Source organism: Strigops habroptila, chromosome W (genome assembly GCF_004027225.2).
Source record: "Strigops habroptila isolate Jane chromosome W, bStrHab1.2.pri, whole genome shotgun sequence".
In the NCBI taxonomy this organism is placed as follows: Eukaryota; Metazoa; Chordata; class Aves; order Psittaciformes; family Psittacidae; genus Strigops; species Strigops habroptila.
In genome coordinates this window covers 14,391,267-14,416,683 of record NC_044301.2, presented here as the reverse complement: position 1 = coordinate 14,416,683, position 25,417 = coordinate 14,391,267, and the positions used below count along the sequence as shown (strand labels likewise).

Genomic DNA, 25,417 nt, shown 5'->3' with positions numbered 1-25,417 from the left:
AGCAAGCATAATTCCATGGCCATCCATGTATTTTTGTAATGGATGGGAACCTAGCTGAAAGTTGATTCCCTCTCATGACTGAGAGACATGACAAAGTATGTTTTTTGTCAAAGTGTATTCAGTAGAGTATATATATTTATGTTAATTATGACTATTTGTCAGAAAGAGGTAGGAAAACATAAGGGTGCAGCTGTTCTATGACCTTCATACTTGGCCACGCTGGGGTGCCTGGGCAATGCTCTCAGCGCAGATAACAGGGAGATCATGAGAAACTGCATGGCCCCACGAGTAAACAATTACAGATCTGGCATAAAGGCGGTTGTTTTGATAAGGGTATAAAAGCAGGACCCTCTTGTGGCCATGAGAGAAGCCTCACCTACGGGTGGACGCACCACGTAGGAATTTTCCCAATTACCTGAGACTCCTGGCATCAGCTGCAATGGGGCTTCCCAGCTTGAAGTGTGGGCCTGGATGATGATTTTGTGGTAATTGGTGATGTATTTCTTCTTAATCTGTTTTCTCTATACAGTAATGATTTGATGCATTGCTAATTTTCCTCTGTACTTTACTTATATATATCTCTGATTTGCTTTATTGTACTTATTCACTATATGTAGAGAGATATATACCTGATTCATGTTAGTGTGCTTGTTTGCTTTAGTGTGCTTGCTTAATAAACTGTGCCTGTTATACGGCTAGTGTGTGGTCATTTTGTTGAGTACCCCGCCTGTCAGCAGAACAATTGTGCAAATTAATTAATATACTCATTATATATTTCTCTGTGTTACTCCCTTGTACCCTGGATTGATATGTCTTTGATAGCTACACTATGTCAAAACTAAGCAGGTAACCATCAAGATCTTCAATTTTTGTCTTGTATTGTTTAGACCAGCATTGACACATCATATAGATGCTCCATGGGGATTATGGACTATGGCTACGAAGCTGATAAAGCAGATGACAGAAAAGGAGAAGACAGTAAGATCAAGACTACATGCCTGCTGATCCTTGTAAGCAGTTCAAGAGGGAAAACAGGATCCAGGTCAGGATGATGCCTCATGAGGGGAGACTCACTTGACATTGCACTATGCTTGCTTACAGCGTCGCTTTTCACCAGCTCATGTTCCCTATAGCAGGAGAAACAAGACATCATGTGTATCCAAAGGCAAAGTAGAAAGCATTTGACTGGATTAGACTGTAGGAATTCCAGAATAACCATCTCTCTTGTAATTCCTTTTGTAACCCACTCCTTATTTACTCTGTGAGCAGAATGCAGCCCATCACTGCTGATGAGCTGTTCCAGTGTCACTAGCATTCAGCTTTTGATAGATGCATCCTAACAGATTCATGGTCATTTTGGCACTGCCAATGTTGCACAATACATTAGCACTCCTATCTGATTGGCAGTGAAGTGTGACAGCAGTAGCTCTGAACTTTCTGTTCAAGACAAGTGGGGAAAAAAATTGAATATTTTATATAGTTGGTATTATTTAAATGATGAATCTGACATTTGACAGATAAATGCAGGACAGCATTTGACACTCTCCCACATGACAACCTTGTCTCTAAAATGGAGAGGCATGGATTTGACAGATGGACCACTTGGATAAGGAATTGGCTGGATGTTCGCACTCAAAGTGTTGCCAAAGGCTCAATGTCCAACTGGAGACCAGTGATGAGTGGCAATCCTCAGGGGTCAGTACTATGACCAGCGCTGTTTAACATTGTCATGGTTTAAGCCCAGCCGGTAACTCAAAACCACGTAGCCGCTCGCTTACTCCCCCCTCTTCTTCCCCCTCTGCTCCCGGAAGGAGGGGGAGGAGAATCAAAAGAATATAAATCCCACAGGTTGAGATAAGAACAGTCCAGTAACTAAGATATAATACAAAACTACTACTACCACCAATAATAAAAATAAGGGAAATAACAAGGGGAGAGAATATAAAACTAAAAAGGGAAAAGGAAAACAATAAACACAAGTGATGCACAATACAGTTGCTCACCACCTGCTGACCGATACTCAGCCCAACTTGAGCAGCAATCTGGGCCTTCCGGGTAACTCCCCCCAGTTTATATAGTGGGCATGACGTGCTGTGGTATGGAATATCCCTTTGGCTAGTTTGGGTCAGGTGTCCCGTCTCTGCTTCCTCCTGGCTTCCCGTGCCCCTCCTCACTGGCAGAGCATGAGACTGAAAAGTCCTTGATCAGAGTAAGCATTACTTAGCAGGAAAGAACGAAAAACATTGGTGTGTTATCAGCATTGTTCTCAGACTAAAGTCAAAACCACAGCACTGCACCAGATACTAAGAAGGAGAAAAATAACTGCTACAGCTGAACCCAGGACAAATATCTTTGTCAGTGACATGGACAGTGAGACTGAATGCACCCTCAACAAGTTTGCTGACAACACCAAGTTGTGTGTTGCCATCAACACACTGGAGGGAAGGGATGCCATCCAGAAGTACCATGACAGGCCTGAGAGGTGGGCCCATGTGAACCTCATGAAGTTTAACAAGACTAAGTGCAAGGTCCTGCACCTGGGTCAGGGCAATCCCAAGCACAAATACAGGCTGGGTTCGAGACTGTACTGAGAGTAGTCTTGATGAGCAGGACTTGGGGGTGTTGGTTGACAAAATGCTCAACATGAGCTGGCAGTGTTCTCTTGCAGCCCAGAAAGTCAACCATATGCTGAGCTGCACTAAAAGTAGCATGGACAGCAAATTGAAGGAGGTAATTCTCTCGCTCTACTCTGCTCTTGTGAGACCCCACCTGGAGTACTGTGTTTAGTTCTGGAGCCTCTAACCTAAAATGGATGTGGAGTTGTTTGAGTGAGTCCAGAGGAGGGCCAGAAATATGATCAGAGGGCTGGAGCACTTCTATGAAGACAGGCTGAGAGAGTCGGGCTTGTTCAGCCTGGAGAAGGCTCCAGGGAGACCTTATAGGAGCCTTCCAATACCTATAAGGGGGTCTACATGAAAGCTGGAGGGGGACTTTTTACAAGGGCATGTAGTGATAGGACAAGGGGGAATGGCTTTAAACTGAAAGAGGGTAGATGTAGATTTAGATTAGATGTCAGGAAGAAATTCTTTACTGTGAGGGTGGTGAGGCACTGGCACAGGTTGCCCAGAGAAGTTGTGGATACCCTATCCCTGGAAGTATTTAAAGCTGAGTTTGATGGGGCTTCGAGCAACCTGATCTAGTGGAAGGTATCTCTGCTCATGGCAGGGGGGTTGGAAAGAGCTAATCTTTAAGGTCCCTTCCAACCCTAACCATTCTATGATTCTATTGTTTATAGGATACTAATGGTTTTTCTATTTTTTTTTTGAGCCAAAGTAAAAATAAATGGATGATGTTCAGATTCAGAGAGAAAAACAGAAAACAAAACAGAGTAGAAAAAAATGGTACAAAAACAATTCTCTGTGGAAGGAACGACAGCAGCTAGCTTCACTATTATTGTTCTCAAGTATCTTTTAAAACTCTTTCCATTAATGTTGTGGTTTAAACCCAGCTGGCAACCAAGTTCTGTGCAGCTGCTTGCTCACCACCCCCCCCCCCCCAACTTCACCCTCCCCAGGCAGGATGGGGAGGAGAATCAAAAGAATGTAAACCCCACAGGTTCAGGTAACAGTTTAATGACTAAAGTACAGTATAATACTACTACTACTAATAATAATGGTAATGATAAGGGAAATAACAAGGGGAGAGAATATAAAACTAAAAGGGGAGGAAAAGGAGAAAAAAACCCAATAAATAGCAGTGATGCACAATACAATTGCTCACCACCTGCTGACTGATACCCAGACCAACCCGAGCAGAGATCGATCCCTTCCAGGTAACTCCCCCCAGTTTATATAGTAGGCATGACATGCTGTGGTATGGAATACCCCTTTGGCTAGTTTGGGTCAGGTGTCCTGTCTCTGTTCCCTCCTGGCTTCTTGTGCCCTTCCTCAGTGGCAGAGCATGAGAGACTGAAAAGTCCTTGATCAGGGTAAGTGCTACTTAGCAACAACTAAAACATTGGTGTGTTATCAACATTATTCTCAGACTAAAGCCAAAACACAGCACTGTACCAGCTACTAGGAAGAAAATTAACTCTATCCCAGCAGAAACCAGGACAATTAATAACAGGCTGTTGCCAGCTATTGATAACAAGTGGGTTTACAATATCTTAGTTCCAGATTGATTGTAAAAATAAATTAATGATGTTAGAAAGAAATGATTATAAAAAAAGTAGAGTCTACAATTTTTATGATGCTTTTTTCATGACACATATGATGATTGAGACTGTAATCATGACAAAAGACAGCAAGGACTGCTGGAGCTGATCTAACACAGCATTTCCTGGGATATTTGAAGAAAATCTGTGTTTTGGCATGTTCCTGGATGGCTATGGGGCCAGCTAAGCATAGGCTTTCATTGTCCAAGCAATACCCACAGAAACCTTATTTTGTACTGTCTGTTTCTGATTTTGCATGAGCACTTCTATTTCCAAAACTCAGGGGAATACAAAACAAATGGTCTTAGAGGTCCAGCTGGCTCCTCTCCGTCACCTTTCCCCAGCAATAAGTTAATAAGTTTTATTAAGTTACAGGCATACATTTTGAAAAGAAACATGGTGTTTGATTCTCCTCCCCAAACTGCCAAGGTCTACTTAAAACTGATAACAAATATTCTTCTTCAGCAATATGAGATTAGCTTTTATACTTGCACGGATTGTGCAAATGCACATGAGGGAGTTGTTATATATCATTGATTTGCCTAGTTGAAATTATTAATTTCAAATTTGGCTGACAGCCTTTGCTGAATTACATTTTGCCAGAGTTAGAGGATCCACAACTCCAAAATTAACTTAAACATGGTGTAGGGCTAAAAACATGTGGACACTGAGACAGACTTCAAAAACAAAACTAAGGTGATCATTAACCTAATTTTGTCCACCTGAGAAGAAAAAAGAAGATGCTGCATGGGAGAGAAACTGGTCGTATGCCTTAATGCATGACTTGGAAGGTACTTTACTACGCTGGTACTGACAATGGGATGAAAACCTACCTGGAAAAAACCAAAACTATATATATTATATATAATAATAGTATTAAACTGTTATATGCAGCCTTCCAATCCCTTATGTTTTCTTGATTGGCAAATGCTGTCTGACCACCTTAACCCAGAATCTCTGGGCCATCCCCTCACATCTTTTTTTGGATTGTTATTTTTCTCATCATTGTTTTTAAATCACGCCATAATAAATAGTTGTTTCTCACAATAAATAACATCAGATGACAGCTCGCCATAGTCAGAAGACTGAAATTCTCATCTTTAATTTGCCTGGCAGAAGCAGCATTGACAAGAAGCTGTCTGTAGTTGTTTAGAAATAAAATAATGCTCTGAGGAGCAGTGCAGAAAATTAACAGGAGTTTGAAAAATAAGAAAAATTGTGAGTGCAGATGATTACTAGGACTAAGGACTAAAACCCCAATGATTTCATAGGCAAGACTGTAGCATGGGGAGGTGGCCTCTAAAGAGATGTTCATACATATTGTGTCCAACATCATTAGACTGCCAAGTGGGAGCAAAATGAGCCTCAAAAGGTGCTTTAAATAAACAGGATGTGGAAGAACAAACTGAAGAACTTTGAGCAGCTAAATGACTCAGCAAACATCTGTTCAGAGACAAATAATTTGAAACTGATTGACTTATATGTAAAATATATAGATAATTGTAGAAGAAAAAAATTTTGAAAACAGCATGCAAAAGGGAAGGTTGGGTTTACTACAGGAAAACAAAAATCAGTGCTTGGTGAGGAAAGAGGATCGTGAGGCAGATATTAATAAAAAAGTACTGATAAAGGCAATGGGGATAAGCTCTTTCAAATATATGGAGCAGAGCTCACATTCTCTCACTCAGGTTTCATTTAAGCATAGCACACACGATTTTTTTTTTAAAAAGAGACAACCTGATTGTCCTGCTTTTGCATGGGATAGAGTTAATTTTCTTCCTAGTAGCTGGTACAGTGCTGTGTTTTGGCTTTAGTCTGAGAATAATGCTGATAACACACCAATGTTTTAGTTGTTGCTAAGTAGCACTTACCCTGATCAAGGACTTTTCAGTCTCTCATGCTCTGCCAGTGAGAAGGGAGAAAGCCCTTCCAGATAATCCTCAAAGGTTCAGTAACAGTCAACAAATGCTGATCTTGTTTATGCATCTCATGCTATCAGGATACCACTAGAAATCATACTGCTATTTAATGCTTGCATAGTTTTTGTAGGAGGGAAGCAAGTCTCCGAAAGCTATTGGCAAAGATGCCTGAAACATCAATAGCCCCATTCGCAGAGTGGGCAAAAGGAGGACCCTCAAGAAGGGTCTAACAGTCAAGCCAGAGACTTGTAATGAGCAGCTCACTACCTCAACACAGCCCATGGTCTCTTCTACTGCCCATATCACCAAAGGTATCAGTGGGGAAAACATCTTTACCTACAGGCATTTGGGGTGAACAGACATTTCACACACACACTTTTTGAAAGCACCTGACCCTTTTCTACAAATATTATTTAGCCATGCTGGGACAGAAGGGGTAAGTCCTAACACCGAAGGTCCAAAACATCTCTCCAAAGAGCTCCTGGTTTGAATGGGCATTGTGGAACAAGCTTGGTTCTGTTCTACTGCTCTATTGCCATCTCTTCAGCTACTCTCCTACGGCACTGTTTTCAAACGTTGTCCCTGAAATTAAATGCCTGAATCATTATTCAGAAATCAAAATAGTAGCTTTCATTTCAAAGTTCCTAAGCAATCATTATTCAAGCAGGAACCAATGCAGTCTGCAAACAAGCAGTAGAAACAACTGCAACAAGCAGGTCAGTCCTCTAGTATTGCAATGCTGAAGAAGGTTGCTGCACTTAAGCACCTGACGATGAACTGTCTGACCTTAATTTCTTCGTGCCTCACTCTTCCCTTCTATCAAATTGTTATTGCACCTTGGTCACCATGACGGTTTCTCCAGCAGTGTGCCTGTAAAACACCTCAGACTGCTTGGGTGAAAGAAAATGCAAGCAGGTAAGGGGTAAAGCAGATAAAAACAATTGAAAGAACTGACACAAAATGGTGTTGAATTCAGGAAGTGCAGTGCCTAAGCAGCTTTCATTTTTCTGCAGCTGTGCTCTATAATTCAAGGCCAGGCTGGACAGAGCCTTGAGCCACATGGTTTAGGGCAAGGTGTCCCTGCCCATGGCAGGGGGGTTGGAACTAGATGATCTTAAGGTCCTTTCCAACCCTTACAATTCTATGATTCTATGATTCTATGATTCTATAATTAAATCATATTAATAAATTACACCAGACAGATAAAACCCTGCTAACTTTATATGTCACACAGAGTCATATAGTAGTCATTTGGAAAGGCATGCAGAGGTAGGGACTTGCAAACATTTATGACTGTCAAAAAGAGACTCAAAAACCATCTAGTGTAATGATGGCCAGCCTTGTCCTGGGGTCTGGCTAAGAGTCAGGTTTATGTGCAGCTGGTCAGACAAACCATCTGAAATGCAATGTGCTAGGGATAGGTTCTTTATCCTCAATGCACAGTGTGGATACCACTAGAAATAATACTGCTATTTAATGTGGTGTTTTAAAGAGAAGCTCTTGTTCAAACTAGTTGTACATATTCTGATGCATGAAATATTTCCATTTGGGGTTTTGAGGAGATCGGACTACATGAATGATGACCCTCCCTTGGTGCTGGGGGTGGGGCATGGGAATAGCCTGGCTATTTTCAGGTCCTGTTCAAGGCAAAACTGATACTAAATTATTTACAAACCAGTTGTGTGAAGAAATTAAATCCAGTGGCATGCACATGGGGCAGTCATAACCTATTAGGTACTTGAACCTTCATGAAGCATTTTGCAGAAGGAATATCCCTATATAACATTTTGTAGCTTGACCATACACACATACACAAACAGGCAGTAATTCAAAATTTTCCAGTTAATGTAGCCTGTTTCCTTAGAGAAATGTACTGAGGATGCATTAATTTCTTCTTCCTGTGAGATTAGACTAGTATAAACAATGCTAATTTTATTGAAAACTATTGCTTTTTCTTGCTTCTAGTCCGAATTACTGATTAAGAAAAATAATAACTGGCACTCTGCATTTCCATTTTGTTGGGCAGAGTGTAATTTGTGCCAAGCAACATTTTGAATTCTTCCCAAAACCTAGATGGTCTGATACTCTAAATTTTGGATCATACACACTAAATGCTAAGATGCCTACTTTAAGTTCAACTGACAATCAAGACACAAGAAAGGTTAAAGTCCATCAGAATCCAGACTTCAGAACAGGAAAAAATGCTGATTAGAATTTGGTTGGGGAGAGTAAATTTTGGTCTCCCATTAACTTTTGGTTGTGGAAGAACTTGCTGGAAGTCAAAGGTTAGTGTTTTATCAAAATATGGGCATCTGATCCATATAAAAACCAATCTCAGTTCCTAAACCATACCACTCACCATTTCCATTAAAATCCTCCGTGCAAACTACAGATTCAAAGAGCACTGCATTCTTTCTTTAATATCATGCCCTGGCACCAAAATTACCCATAACCCAGAAGATAGAGGTATAGTCAGAGCTTGGGCTTTAGGCAGAGCAGACTTGTACTGTACAGAAGAGCCTCTTCATCTTCCAAGAGACTCTCTTCCCTCACGTCCCATGCCGATACATGACAGTATATAATAAGATACAAATTAAGTTTCTTTGCTGTTGAATTTACCCTTAATCTTGTAGCCCTAATGAAGTCTTTTGATGTGCTCCTAAGATGCAAGACCTCCTTTTAAGCCTTCTCTTTGCCCTATCTGCTTTAACTGCTGAGCTCATGAAGGTAGTTATCATGCAATGCTTACCTTGGGTGCCAATTGTGCTATTCCTCCTATAGCTGCCTTTGAGTCATGCCATCCTGAAACATCACCAGCCCAGAAGCAGTTTTTCAATGGGGAATTAGGACAATGTGTCTTTCACACTAATGATGAGTGCACCAGCTTGGCCCATTGCATTATGATCACCACCAATATAAGCACTATGGGAACAGCATGGATGAAAAAAAGATTATTTTTTTCAGACAGCCTTCCTTAGAGGTCAACAGAAGCTTTCTAAGGAAGGCTGTCTGAAAAATACCAGCTCTTTAAATGTAAGCTATCTGCAAATTCTTCCAATGACTTGAGTCACTGGAGAGTTTCTGCCTTACACTGAAGCAATCAAAGGCTCTGGAGTACAAAGCTTTCAACTAAAAAAAAAAAACCAACATAATTTTAGTGTCTTTTGTCTGTGAGGCACTTTACTCCTAAGTACTTGATGCAAAAGATTTCTACTAATGCCAGTACAAAGATAGCTATTCCTTAAATGAGGAAGAGTTTACATCTATGGAGAAAATTAAAGAGTTTTCAAATATCTAACAGCCACATCATTACAAAATCACAAAAAATCTATGCCCACATTTATATGATCCATAATATTTTTGCTCTGTATATATGAGCAAAAGCTTGCCTATTTTTTTCCCAAACACTTAGGGATAAAGAGGAAGGAAGAACCATGTAATTTTATATATATTCATCTCAACATATTAAAAAGTACAGATAGAATTAAAAAAAAAAAGTACAGTGGTCCCAGTATAAGGGACACTTCTCACACTTTGTCAGCTAACCCTGTGTTTTATCCAACAGGCTACATTAGAAGACTATGGTGAAGTATCACCAAATCACTTCCGATGATAGAAAAATCTTTTACAGGAAACAGCTTATCACTGTTGAGCTATTGAATGTTCAGTGAGCAAAGCCTTCCAAATCCAGTCTGCAGTATGGAAAAGCAACAGACTAACTCCCAACTTCAACTACAAGTGTGTAAATCCTGACTAAATCCCAGGGACTGAGGAAGTCTGAATTTCCACAACAGGTTCATCCACATAAAATGATACAGGTACAGAAAACTGATACCTCAGAATTTGCTTTTTCCAAAAGCAGAGTTTCTTCAGTCCAAGCAGAGCCAACATGGTCACACAAACCATCAAATATGTGCTTTATCCTTCCCAAATTAAACACTTGTTCAGCTCAGCGCAACTTGAAAAAACAACATTATTACCTAGACTGCTGTTAAACCTTGTTAAGTCAGGGCCTGATGCTTCACTTCTTAAAGAGGCAGATATTTGTTTTCCAGGTGCCTGGCTTTTAAAATCAGATAATAATTGAATATGAAGAAAGCAAGTAATGGAGATTTAATAAAGACAATCCTTGCTGCAGAAGGAATTTGTTTGGCACTGACTACTTTAGTAATTGATCAGCACACTTCCTGAGAGAACCAAGAGACAGCAGTTATACTTATCACTCTGGCTTTAAGCAGTCAACTACCTCCTCGGCTTTCTCTGTCTGCTGGTTTCACCTGGATAGGTCTGTTCATCTGTAAAAAAGACAGCAAAGAGAGATGTATAATTACTGTAATTAATAATGTAATTAGTGTGAGACTTTAAGCCACTGTTAAATTTAGTTTCAAAGATAAAAAAGATGAATGGCCTTCTGCAATTCCTGTTCCTCTCCACTGGGCATAAAGGTACTCTATGCTGTTAGAGTTAGGAGAGATGAACCCTGTCTTCCTTCTCATGTGCAGGATAGTGATGCCAGACTGCACAGTTACTGTGCTTCCCCAGCTGCTCAACCACTGGAATTGATTTATATTTACAGCAGTTTCATGTTGACACCAATCATACACCAATGTCTGACTTGAAACCTGTTAACTTTTAGAGCTGCAGTCATGCTACATGTTATGGATTCCTAATGTGGACACAATGTGCAATCTAACACCAATGGTCAGAAGAGGGCGGTGAGAGGTTTTTGATTCTCCTTCCAAGACAGCCACAAACTACATACCAAGCAGTCAGTAAGAGTGCCAGGAATTTATAGGGGGTGTGTGCTGCATACAGCAGCCTGAGAGACAATAGCTAGAGTCCACCAGATTCAGTCTTGCAATGCAGAACAGTCCATAAATCTACCAATGTAGGTACTGAACTGAAATCTGCTAAAGGCTATGAAAATCCCTACTGAACTTGAATAAACTTTGAATTCAGCCTTCAGAGAAAAAAAAACCCCAAACCACAAAAACCAGACAGCCCTCTTCCTACTTGCTTTTTAGTTGGATGTTGTCAATTTGCAAAACACAGAAGAGACTATCAGTACCTTTAGCAAAAATGAGAACACTAATGTTTGTTTTGATACTGGAGCATGAGAAAAGACAATCCTAAAAAATGGGGGGGGGGGGGGGGGGGAGAGAATGAGCTTACAATAAAAGAAAGAAAAATTGGGGAAATTAAGGAAAAGGCAAGTGTAACTTAATGCATACTATGATTTATACAGTTGACAATTTCTTTCTAGACAAAAGAGAAAGTACTGTGTGCATGGACTACATAACAGAAAGTGAGATGATCTTGACGTGATAGCAATAATAAGGAAAAACACTGAGAGGAAAATATTTGTTTCCTATCTGCATGTACGGAACTTTTTTTACACAGACACTCTGTAGCAAGGACCTGGCATGAAGACAAAAAAAGGGCTATGCAGAAATAAAAGACAGAAAGGTTTACTTTTGGCGAAGTGGGGAAATGGCTTTTTTTGGAAGAGGACAATTCACCAGTTCAAGCACACTGCTTGCTCTTCAGGTGGGAATTGTCATGAGATTAAAGCAACTCTGTAGACTCAGGCAAAGCCTCTGTCTCAGATTCCCTGTCTATATTGCTAACTGCTGAAAAGAAAACAAAACCAAACCCGCTGTTGTGGTTAAGACCCAGCTGGTAACTCAGCACCACATAGTCAGTGGCTAACCCTCCCCTTTCCCCCCAACCCAGGTGGGATGGGGAGGAGAATAGAAAGAATATAACTCCCACAGGTTGAGATAAGAACAGTTTAATAATTGAAATTAAGTAAGATAAAGTGATAATAGAAAGAATACCAACAATAATAATACTAATAGGAAACAACAAGAGAAGAAAGGAAAGCTCAGAAAACACAAGCGATGCACAATACAATTGCTCACCACCCATCGACTGACACCCAGCCCATCCCAAGCAGCAATCTGGGCCTTCCGGGTAACTCCCCCCAGTTTACATAGTGGGCATGACGTGCTGTGGTATGGAATATCCCTTCTGCTAGTTTGTGTCAAGTGTCCTTTCTCTTCTCCCTCCCAGCTTCTTATGTCCCCCCTCACTGGCAGAGCATGAGAGACTGAAAAGTCCTTGATCAGGGTAAGCGCTACTTAACAACAACTAAACCATTGGTGTGTTATCAGCATTATTCTCAGACTGAAGCCAAAACACAGCCCTGCACCAGCTACTAGGAAGAAAAATAGCTGTTACAGCTGAAACCAGGACACCCACTAACCAATAGACCTTTACCATCAGCTTTGCACAACTTGGACAAGATATTCATAATTGTAACACTTCATACCTTTCATTGTGGCTCTTCCCTCCCTTGAGTAAAACCAACTCATCGAAATAATGGCAGACGTTATCCTCTCACACAACATTGCTATTAGCCATAACAATCCTCCCCACAAGGAGAAACACAGGATCTGGTTAGGGTTGGAAAGGACCTTAAGATCATCCAGTTCCAACCCCCCTGCCATGGGCAGGGATACCACACACTAAACCATGTCACCCAAGACTCCATCCAAACTGGCCTTGAACACTGCCAGGGATGGAGCATTCACAACTTCCTTGGGCAACCCATTCCAGTGCCTCACCACCCTCACTGTAAAGAACTTCTTCCTTATATCTAATCTAAACTTCCCCTGTTTAAGTTTTAACTCATTCCCCCTTGTCCTATCACTACAGTCCCTAAGGAAGAGTCCCTCCCCAGCATCCCTCTAAGTCCCCTTCAGATACTGGAAGGCTGCTATGAGGTCTCCACGCAGCTTTCTCTTCTCCAGGCTGAACAGCCCCATCTCTCTCAGCCTGTCTTCATATGGGAGGTGCTCCAACCCTCTTATCATCCTCGTGGTCCTCGTCTGGACTTGCTCCAACAGCTCCATGTCCTTTTTATGTTGAGGACACCAGAACTGTACACAGTACTCCAAGTGAGGTCTCATGAGAGCAGAGTAGAGGGGAAGGATCACCTTCTTCGACCTGCTGGTCACGCTTCTTTTGATGCATCCCAGGATATGGTTGGCTTTCTGGGCTGCAAGCGCACACTGCTGGCTCATGTTCAGTTTCTCATCAACCAACACCCCCAAGTCCTTCTCTGCAGGGCTGCTCTGAATCTCTTCTCTGCCCAACCTGTAGCAGTGCCTGGGATTGCCCTGACCCAGGTGTAGGACCTTGCACTTGGCTTGGTTGAACTCCATGAGGTTGGCAATGGCTCACCTCACAAGCGTGTCAAGGTCCCTCTGGATGGCATCCCTTCCCTCCAGCGTATCAACCGAACCACACAGCTTGGTGTCGTCGGCAAACTTGCTGAGGGCACAATCAATCCCACTGTCCATGTCACTGACAAAGCTGTTGAACAAGATCAGTCCCAACACCTATCCCTGAGGGACACCACTCATTGCTGGTCTCCAACTGGACATTGAGCCGTTGACCACAACTCTTTGCATGCAGCCATCTAGCCAATTCTTTATCCACCAAGTGATCCATCCATCAAATTGATGTCTCTCCAATTTAGAAACAAGGATGTCTCTAATGATGAATTGCCGAGGTATCTCCAGAGAAGATGCCTTTAACACTGGAGCGAAGGGAAGCACAGCATCCAGGAGCCTCAGTTTGGAGCGGCAAGAGCCACTGAGGAAGCCTCAAGTCCTTGACAGGACTTGCCCAGGAGCCGGCAGCTCAGCTGACACAAGCAGCTGACTCACAGGGGGGCGGCGCCAAGAGCGAAGGCACCAGCCCTCAGTGGGTAAAAACCCATAGCAAGGAGCATGGCGAAGAGGGCCCGCAAACACGGCGTGGCACGTCAGTCAGGGCGTGGCGCGGCAGTTTGCACGGCAGATGGCACAAGCAGGGCGAGTGGGCAGCGAGCGGGATGGTGAGCACTCGCCTCAGGACCAGGGCCCGCTCTGGGAGCTCTGCCCCGGCGGTGGCCAGCGTAGGCACGCAGATAGAGCCGATGAGAGGGGAGGCTGCGGCGCAGACCTCAGAGCGTAGAAAGTGCCTCGACTGGTCTCTTGAGGAGAGGGTGCACAATGGACAGGGCTGCACTCGGTGCGCCCTAGTGAAGGTCCTCCTGCAGCAAGTGGCTGAGCTGCGGGAGGCTGTTGGTGAGGTAAAAGATGCCAGGGAAGCTGAGAGGAAGCTGAGAGGAAGCTGGGCTGCTTGCTCCAGGCCCAAACTGTACGGGGCAGCAAATGTCCAGCATTGCTCATATAGGAAAGAAGGAGGGCAGCAACCCAGGAAGCTGGGAATTAGTAATGAAAAAAATCAACAAAAAAAGGAGGAAGAGGACAACTAACGGCAAGGGGCTTCCTCCTAAATCTGATGTCCCCACCCAGAACCACTTCGCGGTTCTGCAGGGGGCTAACGAGAAAACACCCACCACACCTAATGAGCATCCTGCTGATGCACCAGCAAAGAGGATCCCTACTGGTGCCTCCAGGAAAAAGCAGAGGGTCATAGTAGTAGGGGACTCTACTTTGAAAGGCACAGAGGCACCCATCTGTCAGCCTGACCCAGTCTCGAGGGAGGTGTGTTGCCTGCCAGGGGCTCGGATCAGGGAATGTTGCTGAGAGGCTGCCTGGTCTAGTAAGTCCTGCTGACTATTACCCCCTTCTAGTGGTCCATGTGGATGCTAGAGATATAGATAGCAGTAACCTGGAGAACATTAAGAAGGACTACAGAGCCCTGGGAGAGGTGGTTAGGGGCTCTGGAGCTCAGATGATAGTTTTTTTCATCAATTCTCCAGGACAAAGGGGAGGACCTTAAAAAAGCTAGGCGCATTTGGCAGGTTAACAAATGGTTAGAATGGTGGTGCCATAGTCAGGGGTTTGGTTATTTAGAACATGGGGCTCCATTTGGGAGGCCAGGTCTACTGGAGGCTGGTGGAGCTGGTCTGACAAAGAAGGGGAAGAGCTTTTTTGGTAGGAGGCTTGCCAGGTGGGTCAAGAAAGCTTTAAACTAGATGTGTTGGGGGAGGGGAGCATTGATCCATCCCAACACTCCTGGTCAGTTGCCAGCACCTGTAATAAGTGCTTGGAGAGATGTAGAGATGTTTCAGCTGCCCCAGCCATTGAGTCGGCTTCATTTGGAGCTCGGCTAAGGTGCCTCTATACAAACGCCCGTAGTATGGGGAACAAACAAGAGGAATTAGAGATGTGTGCAAGGCTATGGGGATATGATGTCATTGGTATCACAGAAACATGGTGGGATGGCTCCTATGACTGGAGTGTTGGAATGGAAGGTTACAGGCTGTTTAGAAAAGACAGGCCAGGCAGAAGGGGAGGGGGCGTTGCTATCTATGTCAGTGATAGGCTAGAGAGTATGGAACTCTGTCTGGGGACGTGTGATGAGTTAACAGAGTGTTTGTGGGTCAGGATCAAAGGGAAAACAGCAATGGGGGACATTACGGTGGGGATCTGTTACAGGCCACCTGATCAAGAGGACTCTGTGGATGAAGCGCTCTATAGACAGATAGGAGCAGCCTCACGCTCGCAGGCCCCTGTCCTCATGGGGGACTTCAACCATCCTGGTATCTGTTGGAGGGACGGTATGACCCGGCATAAGCAATCCAGGAGGTTCCTCGATTGTGTGGAAGATGACTTCCTCTTTCAAGCAATAGAGGAGCCGACAAGGAGAGGTGCCATGCTGGACCTCGTGCTCACCAACAGGGAGGGACTGGTTGGAAATGTGATGGTCCAGGGCAGCCTTGGCTGTAGCGATCACGAGATGGTCGAGTTTGAGATCCTCAGGACAGTGACAAGAGCATGCAGCAAGCTCACTGCCCTGGACTTCAAGAGAGCAGACTTTGGCCTCTTCAGGAACCTGCTTAGTAAGGTTCCATGGGATATAGTTCTAGAGGGCAGGGGGGCCCAAGTCTGCTGGTTGATATTCACGGATCACCTGCTACGTGCTCAGGAGTGTTGCGTCCCAACTAGAAGGAAGTGTGGCAGGAGGGCCAGAAGGCATCCATGGATGGACAAGGAGCTGCTGACAAAACTTAGAGGGGAAAAAAGAAGCTTATAGAAGGTGGAAGCGAGGACAGGCGGCCTGGGAAGAATATAGGAGCATTGCCTGGGAAGCTAGGGACCAGGTTAGGAAAGCTAAGGCCCAGCTAGAATTAAGTTTGGCAAGGGAGGTGAAAGATAACAGGAAAAGCTTCTATAGGTACGTAGGAAATAAAAGACAGGTTAGGGACAACGTGGGCCCTCTCCGGAAGCTATCAGGAGAACTGGCTACCCTGGATTTGGAGAAGGCTGAGGTTCTCAATGACTTCTTTGCCTCAGTCTTCACTAGCAAATGCTCTGACCACACCACGAAAGTCTTGGAAGGCAGATGCAGGGACTGTGAGAATGAAGACCCTAGGCCCACTGTAGGAGAGAATCATGTTCGAGACTATCTTAAGAACCTGAATGTGCACAAGTCCATGGGACCTGATGAAATCCATCTGCGGGTCCTGAAGGAGCTGGCAAATGAAGTTGCTAAACCACTGTCCATCATATTTGAAAAATCCTGGCAGTCAGGTGAAGTTCCCGATGACTGGAAGAAGGGTAATAAAACCCCCATTTTCAAGAAGGGGAAGGTGGAAGTCCCGGGGAACTACAGACCAGTCAGCCTCACCTCTGTGCCTGGCAAAATCTTGGAGCAGATTCTCCTGGAAAGCATGCTAAGGTGCATGAAAAACAACGAGGTGGTTGGTGACAGCCAACATGGCTTCACTAAGGGGAAATGCTCTCTGACCAATTTGGTGGCCTTCTATGATGGAGCCACGGAACTGATGGACAGGGGCAGAGCAGTTGACGTCATCTACCTGGACTTGTGCAAAGTGTTCGACACTGTCCCGCATGACATCCTTGTCTCTAAATTGGAGAGACATCAATTTGATAGATGGACCACTCAGTGCATAAAAAACTGGCTCGATGGCCGCATGGAAAGAGTTGTGGTAAACAGCTCGATGTCCAGTTGGAAACATGTAACGAGTGGTGTCCCTCAGGGATCGGTGTTGGGACCGGTCCTGTTCAACATCTTTGTCAGCGACGTGGACAGTGGGATTGAGTGCGCCCTCAGCAAGTTTACTGACGACACCAAGCTGTGTGGTTCGGTTGATACGCTGGAGGGAAGGGATGCCATCCAGAGGGACCTTGACACGCTTGTGAGGTGGGCTGATGCCAACCTTATGAAGTTTAACCAAGCCAAGTGTAAGGTCCTACACCTGGGTCAGGGCAATCCCAGGCACTGCTACAGGTTGGGCAGAGAAGAGATTCAGAGCAGCCCTGAGGAGAAGGGCTTGGGGGTGTTGGTTGATGAGAAACTGAACATGAGCCAGCAGTGTGTGCTTGCAGCCCAGAAAGCCAACCATATCCTGGGCTGCATCAAAAGAAGCGTGACCAGCAGGTCGAAGGAGGTGATCCTGCCCCTCTACTCTGCTCTCATGAGACCTCACTTGGAGTACTATGTACAGTTCTGGTGTCCTCAACATAAAAAGGACATGGAGCTGTTGGAGCAAGTCCAGACGAGGACCACGAGGATGATAAGAGGGTTGGAGCACCTCCCATATGAAGACAGGCTGAGAAAGTTGGGGCTGTTCACCCTGGAGAAGAGTATCTGAAGGGGACTTAGAGGGATGCTGGGGAGGGACTCTTCCTTAGGGACTGTAGTGATAGGACAAGGGGTAATGGCTTCTAACTTAAACAGGGAGAGTTTAGATTAGATATAAGGAAGAAGTTCTTTACAGTGAGGGTGGTGAAGCACTGGAATGGGTTGCCCAGGGAGGTTGTGGATGCTCCATCCCTGGCGGTGTTAAAGGCCAGGTTGGACAGAGCCTTGGGCCACATTGTTTAGTGCGAGGTGTCCCTGCCTATGGCAGGGGGGTTGGAACTAGATGATCTTAAGGTCCTTTCCAACCCTTACCATTCTATGATTCTGTGTCGTGCGGGACAGTGTTGAACGCTTTGCACAAGTCCAGGTAGACAATGTAAACTGATTTGCCCCTATCCATCAGTTCCGGAGCCCCATCACAGAAGGCCACCAAATTGGTCAGACAGGATTTCCCCTTAGTGAAGCCATGTTGGCTGTCACCAACCACCTCTCTGTTTTTCACATGCCTTAGCATGCTTTCCAGGAGAATCTGCTCCAAGATTTTGCCAGGCGTAGAGGTGAGACTGACTGTTCTGTAGTTCCCTGGGTCTTCCATTTTCCCCTTCTTGAAAATGGGGGTTATATTTCCCTTTTTCCAGTCATCAGGAACTTAAACTGACTGCCATGATTTTTCATCTGTGAAACAGCTCAGGAGTGATAAAACAGAGAGGCAGATGGGGGGTGGGATGATCACCTTTTCTTGATGTCTCAGGTAGTGGCTGCTACTGGAGATAACATCCCCAGTAGACGCGTCTTTGTTGACTCCCACCTCTGTAAATGTGTCATGGTCCGTGAGGAGTTAACAGGAGTTCTGAAGAGATGATCCATTCTGGATGTGAACACTGTCCTTTAGTCTTGTATTCAATCACAGCCATGTACAGTTATTCACTAGTTAGGCCACCCCTATTTCCATAAATAGAACTTTACCTCCTTTATCCAATGAAGTCTCATTGCAATACCTGCCTATTATGAAAGCTTTATTAAATGAGTGATAACCTATTCAAGATAAAGTGATCAGTATGGCCAACTGAGGAAAGGTCAGAGAGAATGATGGGAGATTATTTTCATGCAAATTCACATGCTGTTGAAATGCAAACAGTCCAGATTTTTTATATTCGATCAGATGTTTTTTTCAATGTATGAAGATAATCAAATGTTTATTGACTTCAAGACCATCTAATGGAACATAATATCTATTAGTCACATCTTTGTCTCTCATGACTGGAGGTACATGTACTGTCTTGTGAAAAAAAATTGTTTTATGGTTTGGTACAAAAGAGAAGAGATTAAAAAGCCTGCATTGATTCGCTTTCACTGTAGACCCCCTTCCTCCTCAACTGCTGTCATGTGGGAGTGTGATATAGTCAATCTGCCAAGCCTCCCCATATCTATATTTCAGCCCTTGTCCTCCATAACAGAGAAGCTTTAACCACTTGGCTTGCTTAATTGCAGCACGTTTCACTTTCATGAATAACCTGGGCAAGTGTCCACTGTCAAGTTCACCCCCCAATCACAAGCCCATTTATATGTTGTATATCTGCCTTGATGGCCTGAGTTATCATGGGCCCAATGGGCTAAAAATAATTCACCCTTATGTTACCAATCTAAATCCCTCTGAGCCACTTCAATCTTAGCAGATTTATCCACCTCTTGGTTGTTCTGGTGTTCCTCAGTGGCCCAACTCTTGGGTACATGAGTATCTATGTGGTGTACCTACACAAGCAGATTCTCCTCCTGGTCAGTGATATCTTGCCAAAATGTGGCAGCCCAGATATACTGGGTTCACCTATAGAAGCCATTTTTTATCTTCTTAGTAGCTGGTGCAGTGCTGTGGATTTGACTTTCAGCCTGGGAACAACGCTGATAACACCGATGTTTTTAGTTGTTGCTAAGTAATGTTTACTCTGACCAAGGACTTTCTCAGTCTCATGCTTTGCCAGGGAGGAGGGGAAGCCGGGAGGAAGCAGAGACAGGACACCTGACCCAAACTAGCCAAAGGGGTATTCCATGCCACAGCACGTCATGCCCAGTATATAAACCGGGGGAAGTTACCCAGAAGGCCGAGATCACTGCTCAGGTCGGGCTGGGTATCGATGGGCAGGTGGTGAGCAATTGTATCCTCTCCCCTTGTTATTTCCCTTATCATTATTATCACTGATGTTAGCAGTAGTGGTTTTGTATACCACCTTAGTTACCGGACTGCTCTTATCTCAACATCTCAACCCGTGGGAGTTACATTCTTCCAATTCTCCTCCCCATCCCTCTGGGAGCAGGAGGAGGAAGAAGTGGGGGGAGTGAGCGAGCAGCTGCATGGTTCTGAGTTACCGGCTGGGCTTAAACCATGACAGTTCTTTGTGGCGCACAACGTGGGACACGAAGGGTTGAGATAATGACAGATCTGACAGATCTAATCATAATTCTGATAAGCATTCATTGTTACTACTCGTCACAATGGTGATTTTTTTTCTCTGAGAGTTGTTGCACTTGATCTCAGAGTTTCAGCATGTTGTACCTTACTTACAGCCACTATTTGCTGTTTTAGTGTTTATCGGCTGGGGGGCCTGGGCTAAGGTTCTTGTTTCACTGTACTTCATGGTAATGACTTGTAATACAATAGACTCATTGATCATGAAACTGGTCTGGCTTGTGTTCCCAGCATGGTCATCACCTCTATACTTTGGGAGGTATATAATGAAATTTTTTAGCAATTGCATATCTTCTATTTTGTCAATGGGGGGTCAACCTAGGAAGGAGGCATTCCCTTACACCCTCCGCTCCCCCACCAGCCTATTTACAACAGCATTTGAGAGTTCTGAAGGTTTTAGATGGCCTTTGAATACCCTTGAAACCTGCCTGCTGATTGTGCTGGGAATCAGCATGTTGGCACACATACGGAGTGTGTTTTACCCATGGCCATCCCACCCTGGGAACACTCTATTTTGTCTGATCTTGAAAGTTAAGCAGTGTCGGGTTCAAATCTGGTCTAGGGTTAGACGACGATATAGGAGGACCACCAAGAGATTTTCCCTGAGGCTGGACAGTCATGAGTGGCAGGGTGTGTGGGATAGTATGGGCAAGTATCTAGGCCAGTGGGCCCCTCCAGTGCTTTGGAACTTCACCACTGAACAAGTGCAACATCCGGAAAAACTAGTAAAACACTTAAACGAGGTGTGCTGTCATCCTGGTTATACCAGAGAGGGACAAATCAAGGCAACGTGCTAGGGCTTGGCCTCCACCTACAGAGCCCTGCTCAACACTATCCAGCACCTTCAAAGGGAAAAAAATATCTCTGGATCTGATGGCAAAGCAACAGACAACGCAGCTACTCCAACCCCAGCGACAAGCACAGCAGCTACTCAAATCCTGACAGCAACAGACAATGCAGCTGTTGGTGTTACGCAACCCCCAAGCACAGCAGCTGCACCAACCCCGGCAACAGACACTGTGGCTACTCCAACCACAGTGACAGACACTGCAGCTAAACAAAATGGCCAATTTGTGACAATATCTGTTGCCCCTGTAAGCAAAAGCAAACAAGAGGCACAAAGAGCAACTTCTGCAGTGAAAAAAGATGAAGTCCCAATGCAATTACTACAGGGGACAGCATGTGAACAAGAGTTACTACTACATGGATCAGAGGAAGAGGAAGAAGAGGTGACTTCTCGACCCCGGACCTCGACCAAGCTGCGGAATATGCCGAAAGATTTCACCCATCTTCCAGGGGAGCACATTGTCACCTGGTTGCTCCGATGCTGGGACAATGGGGCCAAAGGTCACGAACTAGAAGGTAGGGAAGCCAAGCAGCTGGGATCACTTGCTAGGGAGGGAGGAATTGACAAAGCGATCGCAAGAGAGAAGAGAGCCCTCAGTCTTTGGAGGCTGCTCTTGGCAGCTGTGAAGGAAAGGTTTCCCTACAAAGACGACATTATGAGTCGCTCAGCCAACTGGACCACGATAGAGAAAGGCATCCAGTCCCTGAGGGAATCAGCCATTCTAGAGATGATCTATCATAGGCCGGATGCCAGGAATGCATCCGTAGATCCAGATGAAGTCGAATGTACACGACCCATGTGGCAGAAAATCACACGGAGTGCACCATCATCATATGCCCACACACTGGCATCAATGACCTGGAATGACCTAGCACCACTAACAGTGGATTGCCTGATTCATCAATTCCGAGAGTTCGAAGACAATCTCACCCCTTCCATCATTTCAGCAGTGGAAAAACTGTCCCAGGAGTTCAAACAATTGAGAGACGATTTATCCGATCTATCCAGCTCCCTACGCGTACCAACCCATGTCTCAGCTATTAACAGAAGGCGCCCTACTGCTCGAGAAAGAAAATATAGGAGGTACACGCCATGGGCCATCCTATGGTTTTACCTGCAGGATCACGGAGAAGACATGAGAAAGTGGGATGGAAAACCTACTTCAGCTCTGGAGCAATGGGTGCGTGAACTGAAGAGGAGAACAACGGTCAAGGATGATTCTCCCATGAAAGTTGCTGCTCCAGTCTCTGGTGAGCAGTTTCCCAGATGGAGTGGAAGAGCTGATTTTACTTCAGCTCCTGTGATAAGGAATACTAATCCCTTTCTACAAGACAGAAGTGGACAATTTTTTGATCACTATTAGAGAGGCCCTGCCCCCAGCCAGGTGGAGGAGAGGGATAATCGGGTTTACTGGACTGTGTGGATCAGATGGCCTGGCACATCAGTCCCACAGAAGTATATATAGAAGGCTCTAGTAGATACTGGTGCACAGTGTACCCTGATGCCATCAAGATATCAAGGGGTGGAACCCATTTACATTTCTGGAGTGACAGAAGGATCCTGAGAGTTCACTGTACTGGAAGCTGAAATCAGCCTGACTGGGAGGAAGTGGCAAAAGCACCCCATTGTGACTGGTCCAGGGGCTCCATGCATCCTTGGCATAGACTATCTCAGGAGAGGGTACTTCAAAGACCCAAAAGGGTATAGATGGGCTTTTGGTATCGCTGCCTTGGAGATGGGGGAAATTAAGCAGCTGTCCACCTTGCCTGGTCTCTCAGAGGATCCTTCTGTTGTGGGGTTGCTGAATGTCAAAGAACAACAAGTGACAATTGCAACCACAACAGTGCACCGGTGGCAATATCCCACCAAGCGAGACTCCTTGATTCCCATGCATAAGCTGATCCGTAGACTGGAGAGCCAAGGAGTAATCGGAAGGATCCACTCACCCTTTAATAGCCCCATATGGCCAGTGCAAAAGTCTAATGGAGAGTGGAGACAAACAGTAGACTATCGGGGCCTGAATGAAGTCATACCACCATTGAGTGCTGCCATACCAGACATGCTAGAACTTCAATACGAACTGGAGTCAAAAGCAGCCAAGTGGGATGCCACAAGTGATATTGCCAGCGCATTTTTCTCAATTCCTTTGGCAGCAGAGTGCAGGCCACAGTTCACTTTCACTTGGAGGGGTGTTCAGTACACTTGGAATGGACTGCCCCAGGGGTGGAAACACAGCCCTACCATCTGCCATGGCCTGATCCAGACTGCACTGGAACAGGGGCAAGCTCCAGAACACCTGCAATACATTGATGACATCATCGTGTGGGGTGATACAGCGGAAGAAGTTTTTGAGAAAGGGAGGAAGATAATCCAAATCCTGCTCAAGGCCGGTTTTGCCATAAAACGGAATAAGGTCAAGGGACCTGCACAGGAGATTCAATTTTTGGGAAGAAAATGGCAAGATGGATGTTGCGAGATCCACACAGGTGTGGTCAACAAGATAACAGCAATGTCTCCACCAACTAACAAGAAAGAAACACAAGCTTTCTTAGGTGTTGTGGGGTTCTGGAGAATGCACATCCCAAATTACAGTCTGATTGTAAGCCCTCTCTACCACGTGACCCGAAGAAGAATGATTTCAAATGGGGCCCTGAGCAACAACAAGCCTTTGAACAAATTGAACGAGAAATAGTTCACGAAGTAGCCCTTGGACCAGTCCGGGCCGGGCCAGATGTGAAAAATGTGCTCTATACGGCAGCCGGGGAGAATGGTTCTACCTGGAGCCTCTGGCAGAAAGCTCCAGGGGAGACTCGAGGTCGACCCCTTGACTTTTGGAGTCAGGATATAGAGGATCCAAGGCCGGCTACACTCCCACTGGAAAAAGAGATACTGGCAGCCTATGAAGGGGTTCGAGCTGCCTCAGAAGTGATTGGAACTGAAGCAGAGATCCTCCTGGCACCCCGGTTGCCTGTGCTGGGCTGGATGTTCAAAGGCAGAGTCTCCTCTACACATCATGCAACTGATGCTACATGGAGTAAGTGGGCCGCACTAATTACACAACGAGCTCAAATAGGAGAAGCAAATAGTGAGAAGCAATATGCTTTGTTTACTGATGGGTCCTGCCATATTGTGGGAAAGCATCAGAGACGGAAGGCAGCTGTGTGGAGTCCCCTGGGACAAGTTGCAGAAACTGCTGAAGGAGAGGGTGAATGGAGTCAGTTTGCAGAGGTGAAAGCCATCCAGCTGGCCTTGGACATTGCTGAATGAGAAAAATAGCTGGTACTTTATCTCTATACTGACTCGTGGATGGTGGCAAATGCCCTGTGGGGGTGGTTGCAGCAATGGAAGCAGAACAATTGGCAACCCAGAGGTAAACCCATCTGGGCTGCTGCACTGTGGCAAGATATCGCTGCCTGGGTGCAGAACCTGGTGGTGAAGTTATGCCATGTAGATGCTAATGCACGCAAGAGTTGGGCCACTGAGGAACATCAGAACAACCGGCAAGTGGATAAAGCTGCTAAGATTGAAGTGGCTCAGATGGACTTGGATTGGCAACATAAGGGTGAATTATTTTGAGCCCGGTGGGCCCATGACACCTCAGGCCATCAAGGCAGAGATGCATCATAAAGATGGGCTCGTGATCGAGGGGTGGACTTAACAATGGACACTATTGCCCAGGTTATTCATGTATGTGAAACGTGCTGCATTTAAGCAAGCCAAGCAGTTAAAGCCTCTCTGGTATGGAGGACGATGGCTGAAGTACAAGTATGGGGAGGCCTGGCAGATTGACTGTATCAGGCTCCCACCGACCCACCAAGGCATGTGCTTTATACTTACTTACCATGGTGGAAGCAAACACCGGATGTCTGGAAACATGTGCTTTGCCCCACGTCACTGCCCGGAACACTCTCCTGGGCCTTCAAAAACAAGTCTTGTGGCTACACGGCACCCCAGAGAGAATTGAGTCAGACAATGGGACTCATTTCTGGAACAGCCTTATAGACACTTGGGCCAAAGAGCATGGCATAGAGTGGGTATATCACATCCCCTACCATGCACCAGCCTCTGGGAAAATCGAACAGTACAATGGGCTGTTAAAAACTACCCTGAGAGCAATGGGTGGTGGGACTTTCAAACACTGGGATACACATTTACCAGAAGCCACCTGGTTGGTCAACAGTAGGGGATCTGCCAACAGGGCTGGCCTAGCCCAGTCACAACTTTTATGTGCTGTAGAGGGGGATAAAGTTCCTGTGGTGCACATAAAGAATTTGTTGGGGAAGACAGTCTGGGTTATTCCTGCTTCAGGTAAAGGCAAACCCACTTGTGGGGTTGCTTTGCTCAGG

At 45.1% G+C, this 25,417-nt stretch overlaps 1 protein-coding gene across 12 annotated transcripts in view; it reads right to left on the bottom strand.

The window, feature by feature from the left end:
- LOC115619073 (CUGBP Elav-like family member 4) overlaps window positions 1–25,417 on the bottom strand; it is a 528,109-nt gene that overhangs the window by 258,259 nt on the left and 244,433 nt on the right. For all 12 annotated transcript variants that reach the window (XM_030511095.1, XM_030511101.1, XM_030511093.1 and 9 more), the window contains exon 3: window positions 10,382–10,430. In XM_030511095.1, the coding sequence (XP_030366955.1) occupies window positions 10,382–10,430 (49 nt within the window). The remainder of the gene's footprint in view (window positions 1–10,381; window positions 10,431–25,417) is intronic.